The sequence below is a fragment of the Alternaria atra genome, assembly GCF_907166805.1.
Source record: "Alternaria atra isolate CS162 genome assembly, contig: 21, whole genome shotgun sequence".
Classification (NCBI taxonomy): domain Eukaryota; kingdom Fungi; phylum Ascomycota; class Dothideomycetes; order Pleosporales; family Pleosporaceae; genus Alternaria; species Alternaria atra.
Genome location: NW_025091319.1, coordinates 2162422 through 2185312, shown reverse-complemented (window position 1 = coordinate 2185312; position 22891 = coordinate 2162422). Strand labels below are relative to the sequence as shown.

The window sequence follows — 22891 nt, the reverse complement described above, 5'->3', positions numbered from 1 at the left end:
TTCGGTCATCTCGTCGTAATCGTGTAGTGTGGGGTATCAGCAATGTTGAATCGTTGTGTTCGTAATATGAGGGTGGGAATCCTCATAAGATCCAGGGTCTGGTTGCGATGATAGATCCTGGGTGTTTCATCGAGTGGAAGCTTGAGACATGGGTGTAAGCAAAAGCCCATGAAAGTAGTTCAGGAGGACTCGAGGGAGGATAGAGATAACCTCTTTCGCTTTTCTACAGGGAGCCTCTTCCACATGCCGACGTGCTCGATGCCTTCCTCGATCCAGTGGGGCTCTGCTAGTATTTCGACTTCGCCGTCGTCGTTTTTCAGTTCCTCATGGAAGCCGTGCTTCTCCCACATGCTCTGCAAGTTGGCTTGGGCGTGGATCATAACAAGGCCTTGCCAGGTGATCTCGCGCTCTTTGTTGTTGCCCAGGATCTGCGCCATCTCCAAAGCGGTAGGAGATAGAGGTCGGTAGATTTGGTCGGGGTTCATCATGGCGTAGTCGAGCGCAGCGTTGACGAGGAGTTTAGCGAGGCCGAGACTGCGGTATGGTGCTAATACTGCAAGTCTGCCAAGCTTGATGTAGGGCTCAGCTGGGTGCTTACTCTCCTGCTCCTCGCCCGGTGGGTCTGCATCGGCATGTTTGTCCGTCTTGCCCTCGTCGACGTACTTGTTGGGGCCGTGGGGCGGGGGAATGAGGCGAATCGTCGCAACGGGAACGCGGGTGGCGGTGGCAGAGGCGCGGCGAGCGTCGTCAGCCGGTGTGTTGCCAGAGTCGGAGCGGCGCATCATCTTCGGTGGGTGGGTTGCGTGTGTGGCAACGGAAGCATAGGCGACCCAGTGCCAGCTGCGGGCATCGTCTTCGTCGAACTCGGCCTCGAGAGGTACACCTTGCTCACCGTAAACCTCTTCGCGGACGGCCATGGCATCACAGAAGTTCTGTGGGATGTGTATCTTCTGCTTGCTGCATGGTATCGTGTTGTCGTAGCCATCCAGGGCGCCTTTGAGCGGGCAGACGGTATTGACGAACTCGGTGCCGGAGTTGGTCGCGAGTAATGGCGTACCATTTGGCGAGCCGAAGCCGCCTTTCAGTACGCTGGTCATGGGGACGATTGCAAGCGCGTCGCTGTCGAGGTTTGTAGATGTTGTCTACGTTCCAGGCGGGGTCGGTGTGATGGAGAGAACGTCGTTGACGCGGGGAGAGAGTACTGCAATGGCGTGCTCAGTGGCAGTGTCAGGAATCTGCGTCGCAGTCGTCGTCTTCAATTCGCGCAATTCAGGCAAACCCTGCCTGAGCGAAGGCGCGATGCGCCCTATAAAAGGCACACCGACAAGCTCTACGGCAGCATGCAACAAGTTGTTTTGGGTCCCGTAGTTTCAGACGTTCAGGGTCCTAGGACATAATCTATACTCATAGCGGTAGGAAGCCTGGAGATCACTCATGGAGAAGTTGAGCGGGCGAGTGAGGTTTCGAGGCCATCCCGCCGACGTTGCGACAGTGATGTCACGAGCTTGGACCCTTGCCCGGGCCGCACGGAGCACTACGGTACATCCACTGACGGCGAATCAGATGGGACTCTAGACTTTGGGCCTATCTGAGTCTGTCACATATTGGGACGAGCTGTTCGCCATACGAGCGCACTTAGCGTAATTCGTGTTCGCTCCATTATGACAGGCGATATCTCATCACCTGGGGGTTGTTTGTAAGTTCGTTATCGCCGTGTACGAGCACAACCGGGTAACTTGAGGGAACATGTACTGCATTGCTGTTACGAGAAGGAGCCGATGGAAGCCGCCATGTGGCTTAATCCTACAGGGAAGCTCGTTCCTTCGCAGCCGCCACTGGATGTTGCCTTGATATATAGGTGACGTCGCCTCTTCATCTGTTTTTGAATGTGTCGCTTCGGATTTTGGAGGTATACCTTGACCTCACAGACGTTGTTTGAGCATATATCAAGTTCTTCCCCCTGTCTCCTCTGCCTTTCCTTCTCTTGTAACCAGAGGTATCCTGTGATTGGTACAAACCAACAACAGGAGTTCAACACTATAGTACGCACTCCAGCGTGCCGCCTTTACATCTGCATCTTGATCGCGAGACCGGCTGTTTTCGCTTTATGGTTCTTAGACCCCTTCCAGTTATGCGCGGGCAGAGGTTCATGACCACGAGCTGATCCTGGAGCATATATGCTTCAACAGCACTTGCGAGTTAAACGTACGGTGCCAATATCTTCGCTGAAAGTAGTACCTGAAGGGGTTTGCAATGGTATTTCTTCGGGGCTAGGAGCTTGAAATTCTGTGGAGGCATCCACAGCATTGTTTAGTTGAACGTATGACAAGAATGTGGCCGAAGACCACCGACAGTAATCTTGATGATGTTGACCACTAGTGTAGAGGTCGAGAGGGCATAGCCCAAGCCCATGAGCTAGGATTGAGTTAGTGAATGCTTCTGGTGTAGGCCGATGTGATTTAAAAGGTGTTGGAAATAGATAGTAGTGTGGAATCATAATTAAGCTGGACGGTGCACAATTGGGGTCAAAGGAAGAAAACAAAATTGATGATGAGGGCTGGGGTTATTCAATGGAAGTGAAGGTTGACTTACGGCAGCATTGGAGTCGTTGAAATCCCGAAAGACCCACAACCCACCGATCCCTCCCATGATGATGGCCGGGAGGGCGTATGCAATCACTCCCATGACCGCGGTGTTGATAAACTCCTTGCGGGTAGGCAAACTGGAGGCCGGCCGAGCTTGTCATGACGCCATCGTAGGCGGCGAAGAGAGGAGGAGTGAGAGGAGTGGCGAGGGAATAGATGGCCATCGCAAGGCCTAAACACGCGAGTTGGGTGATGATGTTCAGCCAATTGCCGCGCACGAATTGGCGGAACGGGAGGGGGTTCGTGAACCCAGGGATCGTGGCGGCGGGGACGGCGGCGGGGATTGCAACCATGGTGGTTGCTGGCAACTGGCGGAAAAGGCTCGTGTGATGGTATGAAGTCCTAAGCTGTCTGGAGAAACTGAAGAGAAATGGCCAGGATACCTTCTTTATATACACTTCCCTCAGGTTCGAGTTACAGGATATGCTGCCCAAGCTACCTAATACCATCCATCGGTGTACATACCATTTCAGACAATGTAGCAGGTACAATGCGAAGAAACATTGTAATTGTGTTTGTTGGAACAACATGCTGGAGCAACCCGCTGCCTATCGCGAACGCCCAGCCGAGCAACATCACTCCACGAAGGTTCCGGGCCTCATTATCGGCCTGACTACCCCAACTCCAGGATACCGCGAAGGGTAAGTGGCACCACTATCAGCTTGATATTCGTTATCGTCAGATATTACCAAGTGTTGTACACCGCCTTTTCGGGCTAGTGCTCTCGGTGTTCGAAAGTCGCGAGGGTAACTGCGCTGCATCGACACTGCAACAACCTACGGAGATAGCACTTAAGAGTGCCATCGTATGCAACCGCCCCGGAGACGAACCTTTAGGGATGCTTTGGTCAAGCAATTTGACATATGAATGTCATCAGGAAGGATGGTAGTCCTTCCACTGGAACCGCAGTCTAAAGACCTTCGCGTGAGCAATTTCGCGGCTGTAGGTCCTTATATACCCACGATATACTCTTAAGGAGATTTGCATATGAAGCTCCCATCATGTACTTGCATCTACACTAAAACCCAAACACGTTTTCTCCCTCCTTGAACCCCCAATCCTTCAGTGCTGGCAACGCGGCCTTCTGAATCATACCCGGCGGTCCACAAAGGAAAACACCCGTCCCTTCTTCCGGCGCAAAAAGCGCTTCTTGGATCAACCCTGCATCAACGTGTCCCTTCTTCCCCTTCCAATCATCGCTTGGATGACTGAGAATATGTGTGGTCTTCAGCCTACCTCCACTCTTCTTCTCAAACTCATCGAGCTTTTCGTGGAGTAAGATATCCTTCTCAGACTTATTCGCATCCACGATGCGAATCTGCGTAACATCATCGTCAGAGAGCATCGCGCGTGCGACAAGGGAGTAACCGGGCGTAATACCACTTCCACCGAGAACGAGGTTGATCTTCTTGAACGTGTATTCCTTACCCGAGATACTGAAGGAACCGTTGCCGTTGTATATAATCTCGCCGGTAGGGCCACGTATCTCAATCTCCTCGCCGAGGGGCACGCAGTCGAGGATATTGGACATTGCACCACCAGGCTGAGAGTCAGAGGGGAAGTAGGTTTTGACGGTGAGTTCGAAGGTGCCGCTGCCGTCTGCAACGCTATCGTTGTCGGTTTTGTTGTTGTTGTTGTTGTGCTGCTTCGGTACATCAGGAAGAATTGGCTTAGTAGGCGTGTATGATCGGATGAGCATTTTATCTTGGAGGTGGTAGCCTAGTTGTACATGCTGACATGTTGCGAGACCCAAATCGGGCGTGTTTTCTGGAAGTTGGAAAATGTATGTGCGTGTATCTTCCGAGATGGGTTTACGGTCGACGAGTTTCACTGGTACCCATCGGTGTCTTTGTAAGACGATCTTGCCTTGTTGACCTTGAGAGGATGTTTGCGATTGCTCTTTTGCGGCTGCTTCGGCGTTCTTCTTGATGAAAGCGGCAGCCTTGTCCGTCACCACACCAATCGCACATTCTGTGCCGGAACATCAGCGGATACGTAATAATAACAATCTTGTGAACTTACCATTGAGTTTTTTGTATGCATACCCGTCGTGTACGCTTTCGAATTCACTGCTAGTTTCTGCATGCACCTTACCAGCATGGCCTAGTACTGCCGCTTTGCCTCCCGGATGCCAGCCCAGCACGCTTGTCGCATCGTACACTTTCCCATCGATCACAATCCAGCAATCGTCCTCTTTATCATGCTTCTCGATCTCCTGCCGCGTAAATTGCTTCTGTGGTGTACCGGCCGACTGCTTGATAGCCGCCATCTGGTTTTCAACACTCGGCTTCATCCATCCGCCATCTGCCGTGCTTGGCTCGACCGGGTGACAGAAGAGGATCGAGGGAGTATCGGTGTCGTCTCCTTGTACGATTTCAGGTCGAACAACGTACCAGCAGTTGTTCATCATGCCCATGACATTCCAATTCGGATCCTTCGGTTGTGTGTTCTTGAAGACATTGAAACACCGCACTGTAATGCTCTTGGCTCGGAGTAAGTGCGTGATCTCGATATCGACCTGCCAGTGCAGCCACGTCCAGAACTTGTTGCCGTGGCGAATAGGCGCGTCCGGGAACTTTCGAATGCAATAAAGCCATGTTTTTCCATCGTCAAGAGACACTTCGACTCTCTGGACTTCATGACCCCCACCGTCGTACGCGTAGCCTTCAATACGGTATGTATTTCCCTTCTTAGCCTCTGAAAGCAATATCTTCTCACCTTGCGCAGGCTTCACAATGACAGAGTTCAAATTTTGTTCATTACACGCCGTATCGGGATGACGAAACAACGTCTCTGCAAACTCGCCATCCTTCTCCGTAACGAAAGATGGTAGGACACGGTTGTCCCAGATATGGTAATGCGAGTCATTCTCCTTCTCTGATATCCAAATACGCTTCAGCCACTTGACGCAGCGGCCACCAACGTATCCCGGTATCATTAGTCGCACCGGGTATCCGTGATCAGGTGGGAGTGGGACGTCATTCATTTCGTATGCGAGGATAACGTCGTTCGTTGCATCCATCACATAGTCGAATGGTATGCATGTAGCATACTTTCCCTCACTCAGCTCATCCGCGCCCTCGAAGTTGACCCAGTAGCGTTTGCCTTCTGGCATTCTTGCCGGTAAGCCAGCCTTCAGCAACACGTCTTTCACCAGTGGTCCTTTCCAGTATGCGCAACTGACTGCCGCGCTACCCCAATTGAATCCTTTAGACTTCTTAATCATGTTGAGCTCTTTCCGACGGTTACCGTCGCACGCCAAAGCTACCGGAATGTTGATGGAATCGAAATTGTTCTTGAGGTTGTCCATAGACAGTACGAGCTTACCGCGTTCGACATCCAACTCGTGAAACTCCCAAAGCAGCCTTGGAACAGCGCCATGATTGCGTACATAGTGCAGCTCGTTAGGCGTAATCAGGCCTGCATCGTAGAGATGCGACAGGTTGGCCTCTGCATTCATCGGATGCTTACCCGTCAAACGAATCAAATCCGAAGAACGTGGTAGCCAATTGTCGGGGGAGAACTGGTCAGCTTCATCGATAGAGATGGTGCTGCGGTTCCTTGTCTGGGGGCTTTTGCGCTTTCCATCGTTTTGCTCGAGGTTCTGTATGTAATCTTTCTCGTGTTGTAGGCTTCGAAGCAAGGCAATCTCTTGCACGGAGTATCGTTCTCGAAGCTTCTCGTATCCACTCTTCTGGTCCTTATTGGCTTCATCGCTGGAGTAACCGGAGCCCTCTGCACCTCTGGCGTATGCATCGTGATGCTTGTCGCCGTCACCTTGGCCTCGCTTCCATTGCTCTTCATCCAAGGTGCCGTCACCTCCGTCTTGGTCCTTTACGCCGTCACGCTGCTGCTCATCCTTTTTCTTCTGCTCTTTCTTCTGGCGCTTCTCGATGTTTGCCGGCCATTCCTGTTGGTTCTTGACCCAATCTTCCGTACACGGGAGCACGAATCTCCAGCCCAAGCTTTTTGTTCTCCGGATGCCGGAGGTGTAGATCCTTTTCTTCCAACACAATATCTCGGAAGTTGACCAAATCACCTCTCTTCGTTTTACCAACTAGATCCTCGTGTCCAGCACGCGCTTCCCCAATATCGGCCTCAGCACTCTCGTGGGTGATGCCAGCCCGACGGTTATCGCGATTCTTGTAGCCAACGCGATGTTCGTGGCTGTGTTCGGTCGATCAATCAGGCTCCCGCTCGATCTCTGCTCGCGTTGAGCCAGGGTGATCAGTGATACTAACTCGCCAGGGTACTGGAGGCATCTCTAAGCGTTTCTCGACAAACAGTGGGGCCAAGAATTTGCTACACACCTACGAGTGTGACAAGCACACGCCAGGATATGTAGCAGACCGAACATAATCAACGATGCTGTTGTTGTGTCGTCATGGTGAGTTTGCTTTTCCTATGCGCGACACGCTCCGGACGACCTCGTTGGTTCACAGATAGCAACTAATCGGTACTATTTGTAACTGCAATGGTATTTCCGCGGGTAGGTCGGAATTCCAAGATTCCGCTAGATGAGGAAATCTCAGCCTATACATTGGTTTCAAATGCGACAGAACCATGATGAATGGGTTGGAATGGTTAAGATGTGGTGCTGGGCTCATAGTCCGAGGTGAGGAGTAGCATCCGACGAAGTCGTGACTCAGCTTCGCGCTTTCATGAATATACCTCGAACCGACCTAACGTCAGGAAATACATCTGCCCAAAAACGAGATGGGATCCCATGCTGCATTTGCGCAACTAATATCTTGCTATGTTATAATACTATACAATGTCCTACACGTCAATCTTGCCAACTGCCCCAACCCTCCTCCCTCCACACCCCACTCTTCCCCCCTTCCTTCAACACAACTCTAACATCCTGCACTCTCTGAAACTTATCCACTGCCTTACACATATCCACCACACTAAGTGCCGCACCCATGACCGCCGTCAAGGCCTCCATCTCGACGCCTGTAGGACCCGTGCATTGGACCTTTGCTTCGATCTGGATACCGCCGTAGCCAGGGTCGATAGAATGTTGAGAGGCAGGTGTAGATGGTAAGCATTCCGGTGAGGGATCAACGTGTTTAGGCCCGAAAGCACGTAATTCGACGCCGACGTGCGTCAGGGCGATCGGGTGGCATAAGGGGATTATCTCGGGACATTTTTTGGCCGCCATGATTCCTGCTATGCGTGACGTACCCAGTACATCGCCCTTTTTTAGGCTGTTGGAGCGGACTAACTGGAGGGGAGTGGGGTTGGTGAAGTACACGGTTCCTACAGCGATGGCGGTGCGGGTCGTGTGTTGCTTGTCTGAGACACTGACCATGTGTGCGGAGCCGGAGGAGGTGAGGTGGGGGAGGTGCGGTTGGGGATTCGCGGGTTGCGGTTTGGAGGATGAAGGGGGTTGTAAGGGTTGTGGTTGTGGTTGGTGTGGTTTGTCCTTCTCGTCTACCTTATCGACTGAGCGTGCTTTGGATTCGGACGAGGGCGAGAATAGGGAAGTGCGACGGGAGGAGGTCGAGTACATTCTGCGAGACCCAAATTCAGACATCGTCGAGCCAATCGACTCTCCTCTCATCGTCTCGGGCTTCCCATGCTGCAGCGGCTCGGAACCAGCTTCATCAGCCAAAAACCCCATCCCCTGAGCTTCCATCTCCTCCCAATCCAACTTTCCTTCCGCATCACCATCCAAAGCATACCTCTTCTCGAACACTTCATGCCATCTCATCGCCATCCTCTCTGCCGCATCATTAGTAAGGTCGTGATCCTTCACCATCTGATCCAGTACCGCCTTCAACTTCTCGTCCACGACCCCTTTCTCTAATTGGCCCGTATAATCGACATCATCAAACCTCGCTTGCCATCTACTGACCAAGATCTTCAACCATGTTTGCAACGTACGTTCATTGTTGGAGGTACAGACATCGTAGGGTAGGGTATCGATGCGTGGATAGGAGGACTTGAGTCGGTCCCGTAGGGCGGAGAGTTGTTGCTGGAGTTGGGGGACGGGAGCATGGAAAGTGACAACGAGGTCTTCATCAATAGGTATAAAGCCGGATGGGGGAACATTGAGGCCAAGCTTTTTGCTTGGTATGCCCAACGTCTCCTGTTTCTGAACAGGAGCCATAGCGACTCGGCCCTCATCCATGATCGGATCTGCAAGTGCTTCTCCATCAGAGCTTCGTTCTGACCTGTGCAGACCCAGAACTGAAACAGCGCCTAATCCAGCCTGTCTCATGACTTTGGTCGAGGCAGGTACGTCTTTCTGCCTCACTTCGTTAGGAGATGGTCTAGGTTCCTTCTTGATTTTCCCAACTCTGCGCAGAGCATCATCTAATATATCGCCGAGGTCATAGCCATCCCTCCCCTTTTCTTTTTCTGTGGTTCTTCCAATCATCTTAGCCCTCCGTTCAGTTTCTTCATACTCGTTCAACTGTTTCAATAACACCCTTTTCTTAGCCAAAGCCTCCTCTTTCCGCTCCCTCAGCTCAGCTTGTTTCTGCGCTTGTTCTTTAACAGCAGCGACTTGGGTTTTATACTCTGTCAACAGCTTTCCTAGCTCATTCAGCTGATCGGTTCTATTCGCCGCAAAGGTTTCCTCTTCGATCCGTTGAGCTTGTTTTCGCTTGCGCCATTCCCCTCGTCTGGTAGTCACTGTGTGGTTGGAAGCATTAAGAGCATCCGAAACATGTTTAGGGGGCTGCGCTGTTGGAGCTTTAGGGATCTGGTCGACGACTTTGGCAATGCGCCCTTGTAACTCATGAATCTTTGCCTCAATGCGTCCCAGCACTCGGTCACTTTCTTGTGGTATTCTAACTTCTTCTAAGAAGTCTTGCATGTTGTTGGGGTCTGACGCCGTTCCTTCGGTTTCTGTAGTCTGAGCGGCTTTCAAAATCTTCCTAGCCTCCTGCAGTTGTTTCAACTGATATAGCTTCTTAGCAGCGGACACAGGCGAGGTAGAGAAGGCCCTAATAGGGGCTCCAATTGTATGAGACATGGTGTGCAGGTAGGGCAGTGGTGAGTTGTGTGTGTAAGATCGAGCCAGGAGGGAATTGGAATTGTTGAAAGGCCTTCTTCGCAACGCAGGCCACTGCGAATCCAGGCTCGATAGAGGCTTGTCATCTAAACAGGGTCAGCACGATACATCACAGACTAAAGTGCCGCAACTGATAGTAGAATCTGATATATGATTGGTATATGTAGCCATATCCATCTCAAAGCGATAGTGTAGACTCACAATCAAGGAGAACGCTCAAAACGCCAACTATGCAGTGACCGCCGTGGTATCGTAAGACATCCAACCATAACTATCATGAAGGAAAAGAGAAAAAGTCCGAATTCACCCACCAATTAAGATCATGGGCCGATTCTCCATGTTGGCGAGGTCATTCAAGTCGGCGTGCTTTTCCGCTTTGCGTTTAACGGCTGCACCGACAACGTCAAGGAGTTCGCGCTCACGTTGACCCCAGCCAAGAATGGTTTCGTCGCTCAAGCGGCCTTCGTGTCGGTCCATCTCGATCTGCTTGATGCGCTCGAATGCTTCCTGGTCGATAGGCTCGCCATTGTTACCCTGTCGCAGTACGTCACGCAAAGATACCTCCGCGTTGCCGTGTAAACAGACTTTCAGGTTACCGTCGCTCGTTATCCGCAGCCGGTTGCACGTCCCGCAAAAGTCGTTTGTCATGCTCGTGATGAAGCCGACTTTGCCAACGAAGCCTGGCACTTCGTACGTCTTGCTCGTGTCATTTTTGTGTCCTGGTACCGGCCTGAGTCCTGGGTATTTTGTCCTGATGATATCCAGCATTTCCTGGAAGCTGATCATCTTGTTCTCGCTCCACTTGTTCCCACCAAAAGGCATGTACTCGATGAAGCGTACTTCGATGTCCTTCTCGCGGCCCATCTCGACAAAGGGTATGATTTCGCGCTCGTTCAATCCCCGCATGACTACGCAGTTGACCTTGAGCTTGACGTTCGCGCCTAGCTTGTTCATCTCCAGTATGCGATCAATCGACTTTATGACAGCATCGAAGCCTTTCCGCCGGGTCATGATCTGGAATTGGAATGGGTCTAGCGTGTCCAGACTGAGGTTGACGCCAGTCAGCCCAGCCTCCACCATTGCGTCGAGTTTTCGATGTAGTGATATGCCGTTGGTTGTGAGGGCGAGTTCGCGTAGGCCTTTCGGGCGCAGACTGCCGATCTGCTGCATGAGCGGAACAATATCGCGACGGACGGTGGGTTCGCCGCCAGTAAGGCGTATCTTGGTGACGCCCTGCGATACGAATAGTGAGGAGAGGTAGAAGATCTCGGGTGTAGTGAGCATGTTGGCCGACGGAGATAGTGGTATGCCCTCTGTTCTTTGTTAGTAGGATCCCTTGCTATGCGAGAGTTCCAAGCGCACCTTCTGGCATGCAGTACAGACACCGCAGATTGCATCGCTCCGTGATACTGATCCGGAGATAGTCATGTTGCCTATTGAATGTGTCGGTCAAGAAGTCGGAGAAGGGCTTCGCATTCTTGATCGCTTTCCTCCTGTCATCAACCTCCGATCTTAACGGTACCGCAACCGGTGGGATACCCGCTGGGAACTCGACATTCGGCTCCTGGGTCGCAGCATTCGTCGCAATGCTTCTTGTCCGTAATGCGCTTATTGACGGTTGTCGCAGATAGTCGCCACAGCCAGCAACTCGTCGCAGCACGGCCGGGCCCGCCCGTATCCTAGCAATCTGCGCCATTAAGGGGAGTCAAGTTTGAAAAGGCCTCGTCCAACATTGGGAGGAGCGCACATGAGGAGCTATATACGCCGGAGAAGGATAGGGCGGAGATGACTGAGTTGTGACATGCGGCAGATGCTTTAGGTGGGCTGTCTAAGCCGATTACAGGGATCTGTTGCCAGGTGCGGCGACTTACTAAGCTACCAAAGAAAGGGTGGGGTATGGGAATCTGGATCAAATCGTTCTAGACTTGAGTGTAAGCCTGACTGATCTCTATACTGATACTTTGTTTTCCCTTCTTCTCCTCAAGACGCTTTATGTTAAAACTAAATACTAAATCTTTTCGGATCTTCGCGGAACAGTTCCGATCGTTCCGACAGTGGTGAAAACGGCGTATGCATGTGACGGCATTTTTCGCCGAAGATGAGAGTTTTGAGTATTTTCCATGTTCTTCGAGACCCACGCGTTTTGCGGGTCTATACAACGTGCCTGGCTTACAAAGAACTATATGTATCTTGACATGACCGCGGGCTGCTCAGTACGACTATTACCCTTTTTGACGCTCTCCTACTACCGTAACCTTTCCTCGCCCTAGTCTTCTTTGTACACTCATACATCTTCTTCCTTGCCTGACTCTCTCTTCCTGATAAGGTTCCTAAAGTTACTCTTACCCTTCTGTGTAGAAAGGGTCATACACGCTGGGGTGTCGGAGAGGTGTTCCTTGTCTCGAGAGTTAGGTGGGTCGATATCAAACCTTGTTCTGAGAGGGATGTCGTGACTTGCACGGGGTAGAGGGTTGTTAGATGGCGAGCTGTTATCAACAACCTTGACCACCGCTGATCTTACCAGCCCGCGGACCAGATGCGGATGCCACTTCGCGCAGTTCTGACATGTCTTTCGTAGACAAGGCTGTTCGTATGTAATCTCATTTTGCCATCGCCCCTTACGTTGGCGATACGGGCCGCCGTAGTGGAAATGGAATAGCCTTGCTTTGCATGATTTGGGGTGATTCCGTGAGCTGTCGCGTTCCCGTCGTTTGACTATGCCGTTATGGAGGAAAGGAGGAGCCGGTGGGAGTCGTAGTTTGAGGCTTAGCTTTGGAACCAATTTCGTTGCATTGTGAATGTGGATATCAGGCTGGTAGTCGTTCCATATGTGCTTCGGTATTCTGATTTTTAGACCCATTGCGTCTGTGATATTTGGAGGCTACCGTGATTACTAGTTAGAACATCGATTCGTTGCGCAAGTTATTGAACCGTGACGTGATTTCCTGTTCTTTACAGGATTATGATGCGACAATTAGTTGTCATCCACACGTTTGTTAAGAGATTTGCTGGCGCGCTGACGGCCTGTATATGTGCGACAAGCAAGACATTGTAAAGAGAGCATGACTGCTAAAACAAAGATGCTCCAGGTTGGTAGGGTCAAGGTCATTGTCTTGAATGCCGGGAGCGGTATGTCTTCGTCTAATGCTATGCCTGGGGGAATGGTAGAAGTGTGATATGATGCTGCGGATATGCTCTTGATGTGATGCTGAATGCTGGAAGACAGTATGAAATACGCAACGAATGACCACATCTACTCGTAACACTGATCCCAAAGGCCACCGCTCCTCGCGAAGCTCTGGCTCTCCACAAACTTACTCAATGTACATCTGCCGTGCTTGTCACCACCGCAGAAATCTAATGGGTGTACGCGATCATTGACTATGACACGAACTGACTCTTCCTTCTCATGCTTGCACTGCAGCTTCTCCACGTAGAGACGCGCCGCAAATGGCACACTCCATGCCGCCGAATAACCATATGTCTTCTTTGTATCCTCGATAGTAGTGTTCGAAAGCGGTTTCGTCTTGTTATACAGGCCGAGCGCAGCTAGGACTCCACTGATATCGTTGTCGTGGCTGAAGTCGGCGTATACCTTGCGGTCTAGAGGGAACGTCTTAGGGTCGGAGTCGAGCGTGCGGTTCGTGTTGGTGTTATCGACGACAGGCTCTTTGGTCAGTCGCGCCAGAAGCTCGTTGACGTATCCAACACCCTGCGTCGGACCGAGCGGGTTGCCAACGCTGTAGCCGTAGTACTTCCCCAGCGTCTGGAAGTAGTCGTATTCGCGCCATTCCTTCTCGGTGAAGATTCTGCAGAAGTCGGACATCTTCGCAGATGGATGCGCCAGCGTGTCGAATGGGCACATGTCCATTAGGTACACAATGGACGTCGCGCTCAGATTCGTTCCGAGGGCTGAGTTAACGCGCTCTTGGATCGGCGGCACAAACTTGTTAGCCCAAACATGCTGCGCCCTATCTCCTAGACCATGGTGTGGACCGCCCTCGAAGGCGGGACAGACGTCGTGGGAGAGAGTGTTATTCCAACTCGGCCCTTCCGGTATCACCACGTCAATCTTTCGGGGCTCCTCCTTGAGCGATTGCGCGACGCCCATGAGCCACCTCTGGGCTGACTCGACTACGCGGTGCTGTCCACCCGAGCGTACAAATGGTACGTTATCATCGATGAGCTTCTGGTAACGGCGGTAGAAGTGAGCCCCGGAGTTGACCATCTCCTGCCTTCCAGCATCTGTCAACTCATCCGCACCCAATGTGTAATCGTAGTCCTTCAAGAACTTGAACTTCTGCGGGTATGACGTGCTTGTATTCTGGATCTCGGCGATCAGGATATGGTAGGCGATTGATTTGCCCAGCGTGGGATCGCGTCCGCCGTGGCGGGAGAGAACGTTCGCGAAGGTAACTTCGCAGCCTTTGGGAGGTGCCACATCGATTTCGGACGGGACTGAATACCATAGCGAGTATTGGCCCCAGAAGTGACTTGTCTTGGGGCTACAGTGGTAGCCATGGTTGATGTTGTCGCAGGATTTGTTGGCAGAGACATTGAAGAGGCTTTATAAAATCAGCTTCGAACTATTGAGTTGATATATCATACTTGGAAACTCCATATAGGACTACGCATGCGCCGACCGCCCGTAGAGCCCAAATGCCTAGGCCTCTCGGTTGTTGATCGCGTCGCGGCTTGTAGGAAAGTGGCTCTTTCTCACTCAATGGAAGAGGAGCATAGTCTTGAGAACGAGGGCCACGCATCCTATTCCAAGCCTTTGTCATTTGAGAAAACGCGACCGAAGAGGTATTCGTTGGGCTGCGAATTGATAGGCTGAAGAGGCAGAAGTCTACGTGTACCTAGAGTACGTGTTGGTGGAGGAATATCGCGTGGATGCAGTGACGTAGGCGGCCATCAGGGTGTTTGTCGGCATAATCCGAGGACGCCAAGGCGAAGCGCGAAAGTCTCCACCAACATCAACCGCCATCAGCACTCTGTCTTTTTCACTCCCATCGCGTTGTCATCTGATCGCATCACCTATCGACAAATGCATTGTGAAAGCGCCCTTGACGCGCAGTCAGGGGCAAGATACCCTCATGTCCATAGCCGGTTACCGATCTCGGTCCCGCATGCGATTACGCGATGTAACGCCATTTCGTCAGCTAGAGATAGACGCAAGCATAGCCTCTGATTGGCTTTTACCCCATGTTTTCGGCCAATGTGGAGGCCCTCATCAGAGCGTCTTATCTGTGGATGAACCACAAGTAAGCTTTGACAAGCTTCAACTACTGGGGTGGACTTGCCCCTTCCGTGTCAGCCGACGTCAATGGGCTAACAACACGACATCTGCGCGCCCCTCTTGGTCGCATCTCTAGGCCAATGTTATATAGAGTCCATCTGCTCGTTTCATCATCTCGTAGTCATTAAGTTCTCGTCTCGTTGACCCGATCGCCGCCTGGATCCGCCACCATGAAGCCCCAGGAGCGACATACCCTCGATGACGAGGCCCAATTGCAGGCTCTCGGGCACAAAGGCGAGCTGAAGCGCAACTTCAGTCTGCTGTCTATGCTTGGGCTCGCTTTTGCCATCTTGAACTCATGGACAGCACTTTCGTCGTCAATCGGACTGGCTCTGCCCTCTGGTGGATCTACCAGCGTCATATGGGGACTTGTCACAGCCGGTATATGCAATCTGTGCCTGGCCGCATCGCTGGCTGAGTTTCTATCAGCATATCCCACTGCTGGCGGACAGTAAGTTTATTCGTCCTGCTCGTGTATCGTCAACTCACAGTGTTGCAGGTATCACTGGGTCGCCGTGATTACGCCGCGGAAATGGGTTCCCCTCGCCTCTTTCATCACTGGTTGGATCAACGTATCCGGATGGCTAGCGTTGACTACGTCTGGAGGCCTACTAGCTTCGCAGCTTATTTCTGGCCTCATCGCGTTATACCATCCCGAGTTCACACTGCACCCATGGCAGGTCTGGTTGATCTATGTCGCTTGGACAATCATCGCCTTCGTCATCAACGCCTTTATGAACAACCTCCTACCCTACGTCAATCGTGGCGCGTTCATCTGGTCTATCGGCGGTTTTGCGATCGTCTGTATTACAGTCCTGGCATGCGCATCTCCGGACTACGCCTCGGCGGAATTTGTCTTCACCGAGTTCATCAACGAGACTGGCTGGCCCGATGGTGTCGCCTGGCTTTTGGGCTTGCTTCAGGGTGGTTTCGGTCTCACTGGCTACGATGCCGTCGCTCACATGATCGAAGAGATCCCGAACGCTTCGGTTGAGGGGCCAAAGATCATGATATACTGCGTCTGTATCGGAACCGCTACTGGCTTCATCTTCCTGATGGTGTTGCTATTCGTTTCCGGCGGCGATGCAGAGGCTATCATCTCTGCGGCTCCCGGTCCGCTGCTACAAATACTGTATAACGCTACGAACAGCCGAGCTGGAGCAGCGTGTCTATTGATGTTCCCATTGATCTGCATCCTCTTCGCGGAGACTGCCATCATGACCACATCCAGTCGCATGACATACGCATTCGCTCGGGATGGTGGTCTTCCGTTCTCCAGATTTTTCGCAAAGGTACATCCACGACTCGGCCAACCGCTTAATGCTCTAATTCTGGCTGCAACTTTGACTATTCTGTTCGGGTTGATCTTGATCGGATCGAGCAGCGCTTTCAACGCCCTTATCTCAGCATCAGTCGTTGCCTTGGGTGTGAGTTACGCGATACCTGTTGCGATCAACGTCTGCCGCGGTAGGAAGATGCTTGGACCTAGAGCCTTCGTTTTGCCTGGACCTTTCGGCTGGATTGCGAACCTGATCGGTATCGCATACACCATTGTTACAACCGTCCTCTTCCTGTTCCCGCCCGAGTTACCTGTCTCCGCTTCGAGCATGAGTACGTTCACTTTCGAAACTATGGTGCGTTTGCTAACTGTTACAGACTACTGCGTCGTCGCTTTTGGCATTATTCTGTTCATTAGCACCTTCCAATGGTTCGTAGATGGACGCAAGAACTTCACTGGACCTCGAGCCGATGTGGGCCTCGAAGTCTTAGAAGCCATGAAGAGCCACGAGCCAAATGACGCCGCAGCTCAGCCTTCCAAGATTGCCGACGAAGGAAAGGATTTACATTAAGACAGAAAAGTCGGCGCTACCACAAACAACAACATAGTTCATGTTTCTATGCCCATCGACGATGCTCACCTATGCCCCACATCACGGCCTAGACGCGATCGTGGTCCTCGGCAACACCATCAGTGAAAGTATGCGTTGAACCTAGCACTTGTCGGTGACATTACCTCTCCCACCATTATCTTAACACCACCTTTCACACTGCTTGGCACTGTTTGTGACAACGCTAACCCTTCTGTACCCCGTTGACTATATCTACAATCTCCCGTTCACAGCACTGTTCCACTTACGCCATCGTTTCGAACAAGCTAGCCACCGATTGCAACGTGTTTTCCACACATCTGAATAATCGAAAGCCAACAGCAAACATGTTCAACACCTTCCGCAAACTCATGAGCTTCTGGAGTGGTGCTAATACGAGAGTCTCCGACAGCTCCAATGACACATCGACCAAGGCCGCGCCATCGCCGACCGGTGGCTCGTCGCAAACATCAGATAGCAGCACAACGTCCGGTCCAGCATACCGCGCAGCCTTTAGCTCTGGCGCTCCTCCTACGCAGTACATGAAGAAGGTGGCACGGACGCCGTCACCTACCATCACTCCTCATTCCGCGTTGTCTGGATATTTCTTCTCGCGTGTCCAAGCTGGCGCTTCTGGGTCTCACATCAATAATATTCCGCCACCACAGGTCCACCTGTTTGGCATCCCAAATGTCAGCAATAATCGCCCCAGCTCCGGCAATGCTTTTGTCAAGTCTGGAGACATTGATATGTCGGAAGCGAGCAACACGCCCGTGACACCTCCAACGACACCTCTAGGTGAGAACGATAATCAGCGCGCATCAAACAAATCAGCGCAACACGATGAGCAAGGTGCACCCGCAGAAGACAGTACCATAGAAGTGACACCGAAAGATGCCGTTCGGTCTGCATTCCTCGACCGTGACGACCGTTCTCAGTTACAGCCAAGGCGCCAACGAGACCGTCAACAGAAGAGCGCTACACCTCAGCCAAAAGCCAACTGGGTGGATGAGATTGTAATTGAAGAAGATACGCCTGAGAACCATCTACCGGTCGGCTACCTTGGCACTTTCCGCGGCTCGCGCCACTTTGTGCCGGAATATCCTGATATGCTACCATGTAGCTATAGATACGACTATAAGCATCGTCTCCTATGTGGTCACTGGGTCGACAGCTCCGAGCCATGTGGTAGTAACTGTAGGAAGCAAAACCACAGTCAGAAACCATTCACTTGTCCAACATGTCGCGACATTGTTCACGGGATCCTTACCGGTTCCTTCTCAGTAGTCGAAGCCACTAGGCTCAAGAAGCTAAGGGAGAAGAAGAACGATATAGCTTTTGTCGCTTGTTGTGTTGAGCAGGTCACTCGGGCCGCACCTCAGCTTCAGACCGGTGTCACCGAAGCTGTAGTCAGCTTTTTCCTGACAAACTATGGTCACACATGCGAGCGAACGGACAACCCGGACCCTGAGGGAAGCGATTCTATCGAGGGCATAGTGCGCGATATGCAGGAGCGTTATGAGCGCAAGCAGCACGAGAGGCTCGCCCGGGAAAACACATTGAATACACATGAGAAGCGCAAGAGCTACGAGGATGCAACGAACAGGTCTGAGAGTGCGAGCATGTTCGCGAGCGATGACACCAGTATTCGGAATGAGCAGTCACAGGGCGTTGACGATGAGATGCAAGATATGTCGTCCGCCAGCAACAAAAAGCAGAAAACCAAGCTAGACACTCATCGCGACCCCATCGCACCCAAGACTCGTGGCACAAAGCGCTCATCTCCATGTTTCTCCTCTGACGATAACGCATCACCCTTCGCCTTCACGCCCGGCAACAAACCCCTGCACGTTCCCACAACGAAAGTCTACACCCCGCCTTCCCCCCAGTTTGGTGAGGCTAGCTTTCTCTCGCCTCCTGCGAGTGTTGTCGGCGCTATCATGCGGAAGCGTGGGAACGATATGGATGTGGATGATGAGGGCGATGTTCAGATGGAGGGTGGGTTTAAAAAGCGTAGGGTTGAGATTTGGCGGGCTTCCTAGGGGAGGTGAAGACGAAGATGCCAGGGTTTGTTGGATTTGCGACGATGTGGGATGAGGTTAAGAATGACTTGTAGGGGTACACACTGTACTAAAAAGTTGGAGGATGGGAAAGGGCTTGGATAAGTATGCTATTGACGGGTTTGCACTGTCTTGGTTTCAATCCAATCATTGTGTGTACTTGTATGCGCCATGCGAGTGGTCCTCCTGTTCTGTGTCCATGGCAAGATTAAAGTTGTGGTGCAGATGTGAGCAAGTAGGTCAACGAAGATTTGCCATTGACCCACAACACTTGCAGTGTATATGATCGTGATTTACCCTAGTACTGTCGTTCCTTGGATAAAGCTCTAAAGGCTCCACTATGTTGTGGCACACGATCAATATTCATGGGCTTGCTGTGTGCCAAAGTATGGAACGGATGCGCGTGCAGTCCTGTTGCACATGTATTCGAAGCCATTACATGCGACTAGAGTCTTATCTGTAAGATTGTATACCAAGGAAAGGCTTGTTGCCTTCTAAGCATTGCCAGGCTGAAGAAGAAGGCCGACGCCCGCGACAGGGAAGAGCTGACGTCACGACGCTGACCCGCGGTACGTGTGTTCTCCTGCCTCAACCTCCCCCTGACCATTCCACCACTGTTACATCCGTGAGCTGTTCGCAACGCTTTGGCGTCGTTCTCTTGCGTTCATGCACGATAATCGGGATTGCACGTACAACTCACGGCACGGGAGTAACGTGACGCAATGTCCGGCACGCCTCCTCGGACCCTAACTGCGTTTGACCGAAATGGAGATTGATGGAGTTCTGACGCAGCATAGGGAAGAAGGTAGCACGACAAGGCCTTCAACGGTATTGTCTCTTGTCTTGAGTCCAATACTGCTAGCCCAGTTTTCAGAAGCCTAAACGAAGATTGCAGCCTTCTCTGGCACAGTCGCTCTTCGCGTGCTCAAACACCGATGGACCTCCACTTCCCCAAACCCCGACCGCCGTTCGCGCCTTCAGACCTCCGCTCGTTCACACCAACATGGCGACGGAAGCCACGCCGCAATATTAGATCTCAACAACGGCAATCTTGGTCACTACCTCAACATGTAGTGGCTGCATCCACTCGGTATGCCCATCTTGCTCCAAGCATAAGCAGGCCCGGTGAATACCAGGGTCTGAAAAGCGCCATCTCTCATATCATTTAGTGGACCGAAAAAATACACACTCGGTACAAATTTAGGTATGAATTAGGGCCGGGTCTGGGGTGGGGTCGGATATTTGGTAGAGAGATGCCGCAAGTATACGGCGATCGTTGCGGTGATGTGCTTTTAGCGCTTTAGCTAACCCACATTTAACTGCCTCACCGCACATCTTCGACCCCCGCCCTACGGAAGCTGGGGTAGTAAGCCAGAGATCGTGAAGCCACGGATTCCGTAAACCATCAAGCTTGTACTGCGTTCACTGACTTCGGCTTGCTGGATTTGTGGCTTCCTACCCGCATCAAGCATACATACGGCTCAGTCTCGCATTGATGTTGGCCATCTAGACTCTCGTCATCAGTAGCCTAGAAAAATCTTTGTCGGCGGCCTCGATCCGCTTGTCGTTTGCCATTCTCGTCGGACGACATGGCAGTGTGAGGATATGATTAGAAGGGGCTTCATCTTGCAAGAGCGACTCCTACCCGTCTTGCCCCACTTTAGATGAACTTGATGTAGGTTTCGGCGCCGTCGACCAACTTTAAACTCGCTTCGGTAAAGACTCCAGTGATTGTGTTGGTGTGGATGGGCGACCGATGTTGCTCATTGGCTTGCCTCGCTCTGACAACTGCTCGAGTGCAGTATCCCGATGCCACGACAGAGGTGCGCGACAATACCCGGAGATCTACAGGTACGACAAACTATCGTTACCGGGTCCCCAGTTCACCGTCGGCCGGTGAAGGCAAAAGAAACAGCGGTACACCATGACCGCTGATCATATTTGGACTAGCGAAAGAAGAAAACAAACGGATAAGAGAGCCTTCACATGCGCACAAACATTTATATGTAGCACAGAATACGTACTGTCTCAGCATCGATAAATTCTTGCATCTTCCATATAGCGGAAGAGTTCCAAACCCTGACTCCTCTGGTTGTCGGTAGCTCGACGTCAGAGTCTGTGACCTCAAAGACTACACCGCGACAATGTTCTCGTTCGCTTACGCATTTCTGGTGGCAGTTGGCCTACTAGTAGCAAAGGTAATTCCTGCAAAGTCATCAATACTATGAGCAGCGACTGACAACGATAGTTTCTCTATGTTGGTCTTACATGTCCAACAAAGCATCTACCTGGCCCTTGGTATACCCGCTTCACGCATTACCGTTTGAAGCGTGCAGTAATAACGGGACAACGAATTTTCTACATTGACTCCCTTCATGAACAATATGGACCCATCGTGCGACTCTCGCCAAACGAAGTCGCCGTTGCGGACCTCGATGCCTTCAAAGAGATCCACAAGATCGGTACCAAGTACATGAAGAGCGAATGGTACCTTCGACTTGCGAACTTCCCTAAAGCTGGTGTATTTACTATGCTTGACCCGCGTGAACATGGACCACGAAGGAAGCTATTGTCAAGGTCGTTCAGCAGGACCTATCTTGTTGAACATTGGGAGTCGGTCGTCAGAGACAAAGCGCTTATGGCCGTGACAAAGATTAAAGCGGATGCCATGCAAAGCACTGCCGATGTTTACAACTGGTGGATGCTTCTTGCTTCGGACGTCAGTGCCCACCTCGCTTTCGGAGATTCATTCGGCATGCTGGAATCTGGACATGTAAGGAACTGTAGCGACGGGTGCTAAACACCAAAGCTGACAACTCGTAGCAAAACCAATTTATGCGTGTGCTGAAGAAACTGACAATGGGAGCGGGTATCATGGTCGAGATGCCTTTCCTCCGCCTTCTACGCTTCGTTCCAGTCCCTGCAGTACAAGAGATGTTCAACGCCAACGAGTTCATCCTCGCTGGCGCAGGCAAAGCCGTAGAAACAGCACGATCGCGCACCGGCGAGAACAACATCTTCGCCAAGGTCATCGAAGACTGTGAGAAAGAAGGCGAAGGCCACATCGACGACATGGACGTCAGAATCGAAGCCATGAACGTCATCATCGCAGGTACCGATACGACAGGTGTCACATTGACTTACCTCACATGGGCGGTGCTCCAACGACCAGAGCTGCAAGCGGCACTCGAAGCTGAGACTGCGGCTCTGGAAGAAGGTTTCACTGAGAACGATCTTATCAAACTCCCGCTTCTTAATGCAGTCATTGAAGAAACTCTACGACTCTACGGTGCCGCACCAAGTAGCTTGCCACGAGTTGTACCCCAAGGCGGCACAAAATTTGCAGGACATTACATCCCACAAGGCGTGACGGTTGATACGCAGGCATATACTTTTCACCGCGACCCTAAGATCTGGAGTGATCCTTTGACGTAAGTCCATCTCATCCATGCTACACAACATCAGCTGATACGGGAATAGTTTCAACCCACAACGCTGGATCGCCGACAAAGAAGGTATGGTCGCAGAAGCTCAATCTCCTGCCGCTAAACTCGCTTTCCATCCTTTCGGCGCTGGTGCGCGATCATGCATTGGTATTCATCTAGCACGTATGGAGCTGAGATATGCTGTTGCATATTTCTTCCGCGACTGCCGCGGCATAAAGTTGGCGGGTAGTACGACGCCTGAGAGTATGGAATTTGAGGTAAGTCCGGTGTGAGAGCAGTGTCTATGGGATGTGTGCTGACGTTGATCACAGAACTTCTTTTTGATCGCACCGAAAGCGCATCGCTGTGAGATCACATTCAAGCAGGGAAGATAGGGTGGAGATAGAAGTGAAGGCATAATAGCGAAAGAAGGTTGCAATGATGATACATATTCATTCATGAAAGACGTTCCAAACTTGTACTAGTCCGATATCCGTGCGCCGTGAACCCCATACTCCGATGTGCGCTTATAGCGCCATGCCTTCGTAGTCCATTCTATCGCCACCTCAT

General features: G+C 51.7%; 6 protein-coding genes across 6 annotated transcripts; 3 read left to right on the top strand and 3 right to left on the bottom strand.

Annotated features, from left to right (window-relative positions):
- Window positions 1-179: 179 nt before the first annotated feature.
- Window positions 180-1097, bottom strand: ALTATR162_LOCUS1146 (uncharacterized protein; the record flags this gene model as incomplete). Its single annotated transcript, XM_043308741.1, has 1 exon — window positions 180-1097. One exon carries the CDS (start codon window positions 1095-1097, stop codon window positions 180-182), a length of 918 nt encoding a protein of 305 aa, XP_043164676.1.
- Window positions 1098-3663: 2566 nt separating this feature from the next.
- On the bottom strand, window positions 3664-11365 carry ALTATR162_LOCUS1145 (uncharacterized protein; the record flags this gene model as incomplete). Its single annotated transcript, XM_043308740.1, has 5 exons — window positions 3664-4616; window positions 4668-6575; window positions 7542-9755; window positions 9981-10982; window positions 11032-11365. 5 exons carry the CDS (start codon window positions 11363-11365, stop codon window positions 3664-3666), a joined length of 6411 nt encoding a protein of 2136 aa, XP_043164675.1.
- Window positions 11366-12922: 1557 nt separating this feature from the next.
- Window positions 12923-14432, bottom strand: ALTATR162_LOCUS1144 (uncharacterized protein; the record flags this gene model as incomplete). The annotated part of the gene is made up of 2 exons (XM_043308739.1): window positions 12923-14234; window positions 14278-14432. The coding sequence occupies 2 exons, from the start codon at window positions 14430-14432 to the stop codon at window positions 12923-12925; spliced, it is 1467 nt and encodes a 488-aa protein (XP_043164674.1).
- A 706-nt stretch (window positions 14433-15138) lies between these two features.
- Window positions 15139-16818, top strand: ALTATR162_LOCUS1143 (uncharacterized protein; the record flags this gene model as incomplete). Its single annotated transcript, XM_043308738.1, has 3 exons — window positions 15139-15419; window positions 15468-16579; window positions 16625-16818. The coding sequence occupies 3 exons, from the start codon at window positions 15139-15141 to the stop codon at window positions 16816-16818; spliced, it is 1587 nt and encodes a 528-aa protein (XP_043164673.1).
- Window positions 16819-17183: 365 nt separating this feature from the next.
- On the top strand, window positions 17184-18878 carry ALTATR162_LOCUS1142 (uncharacterized protein; the record flags this gene model as incomplete). The annotated part of the gene is made up of 1 exon (XM_043308737.1): window positions 17184-18878. One exon carries the CDS (start codon window positions 17184-17186, stop codon window positions 18876-18878), a length of 1695 nt encoding a protein of 564 aa, XP_043164672.1.
- A 2162-nt stretch (window positions 18879-21040) lies between these two features.
- Window positions 21041-22716, top strand: ALTATR162_LOCUS1141 (uncharacterized protein; the record flags this gene model as incomplete). Its single annotated transcript, XM_043308736.1, has 5 exons — window positions 21041-21094; window positions 21145-21669; window positions 21720-22327; window positions 22377-22599; window positions 22654-22716. The coding sequence occupies 5 exons, from the start codon at window positions 21041-21043 to the stop codon at window positions 22714-22716; spliced, it is 1473 nt and encodes a 490-aa protein (XP_043164671.1).
- Window positions 22717-22891: the final 175 nt, after the last annotated feature.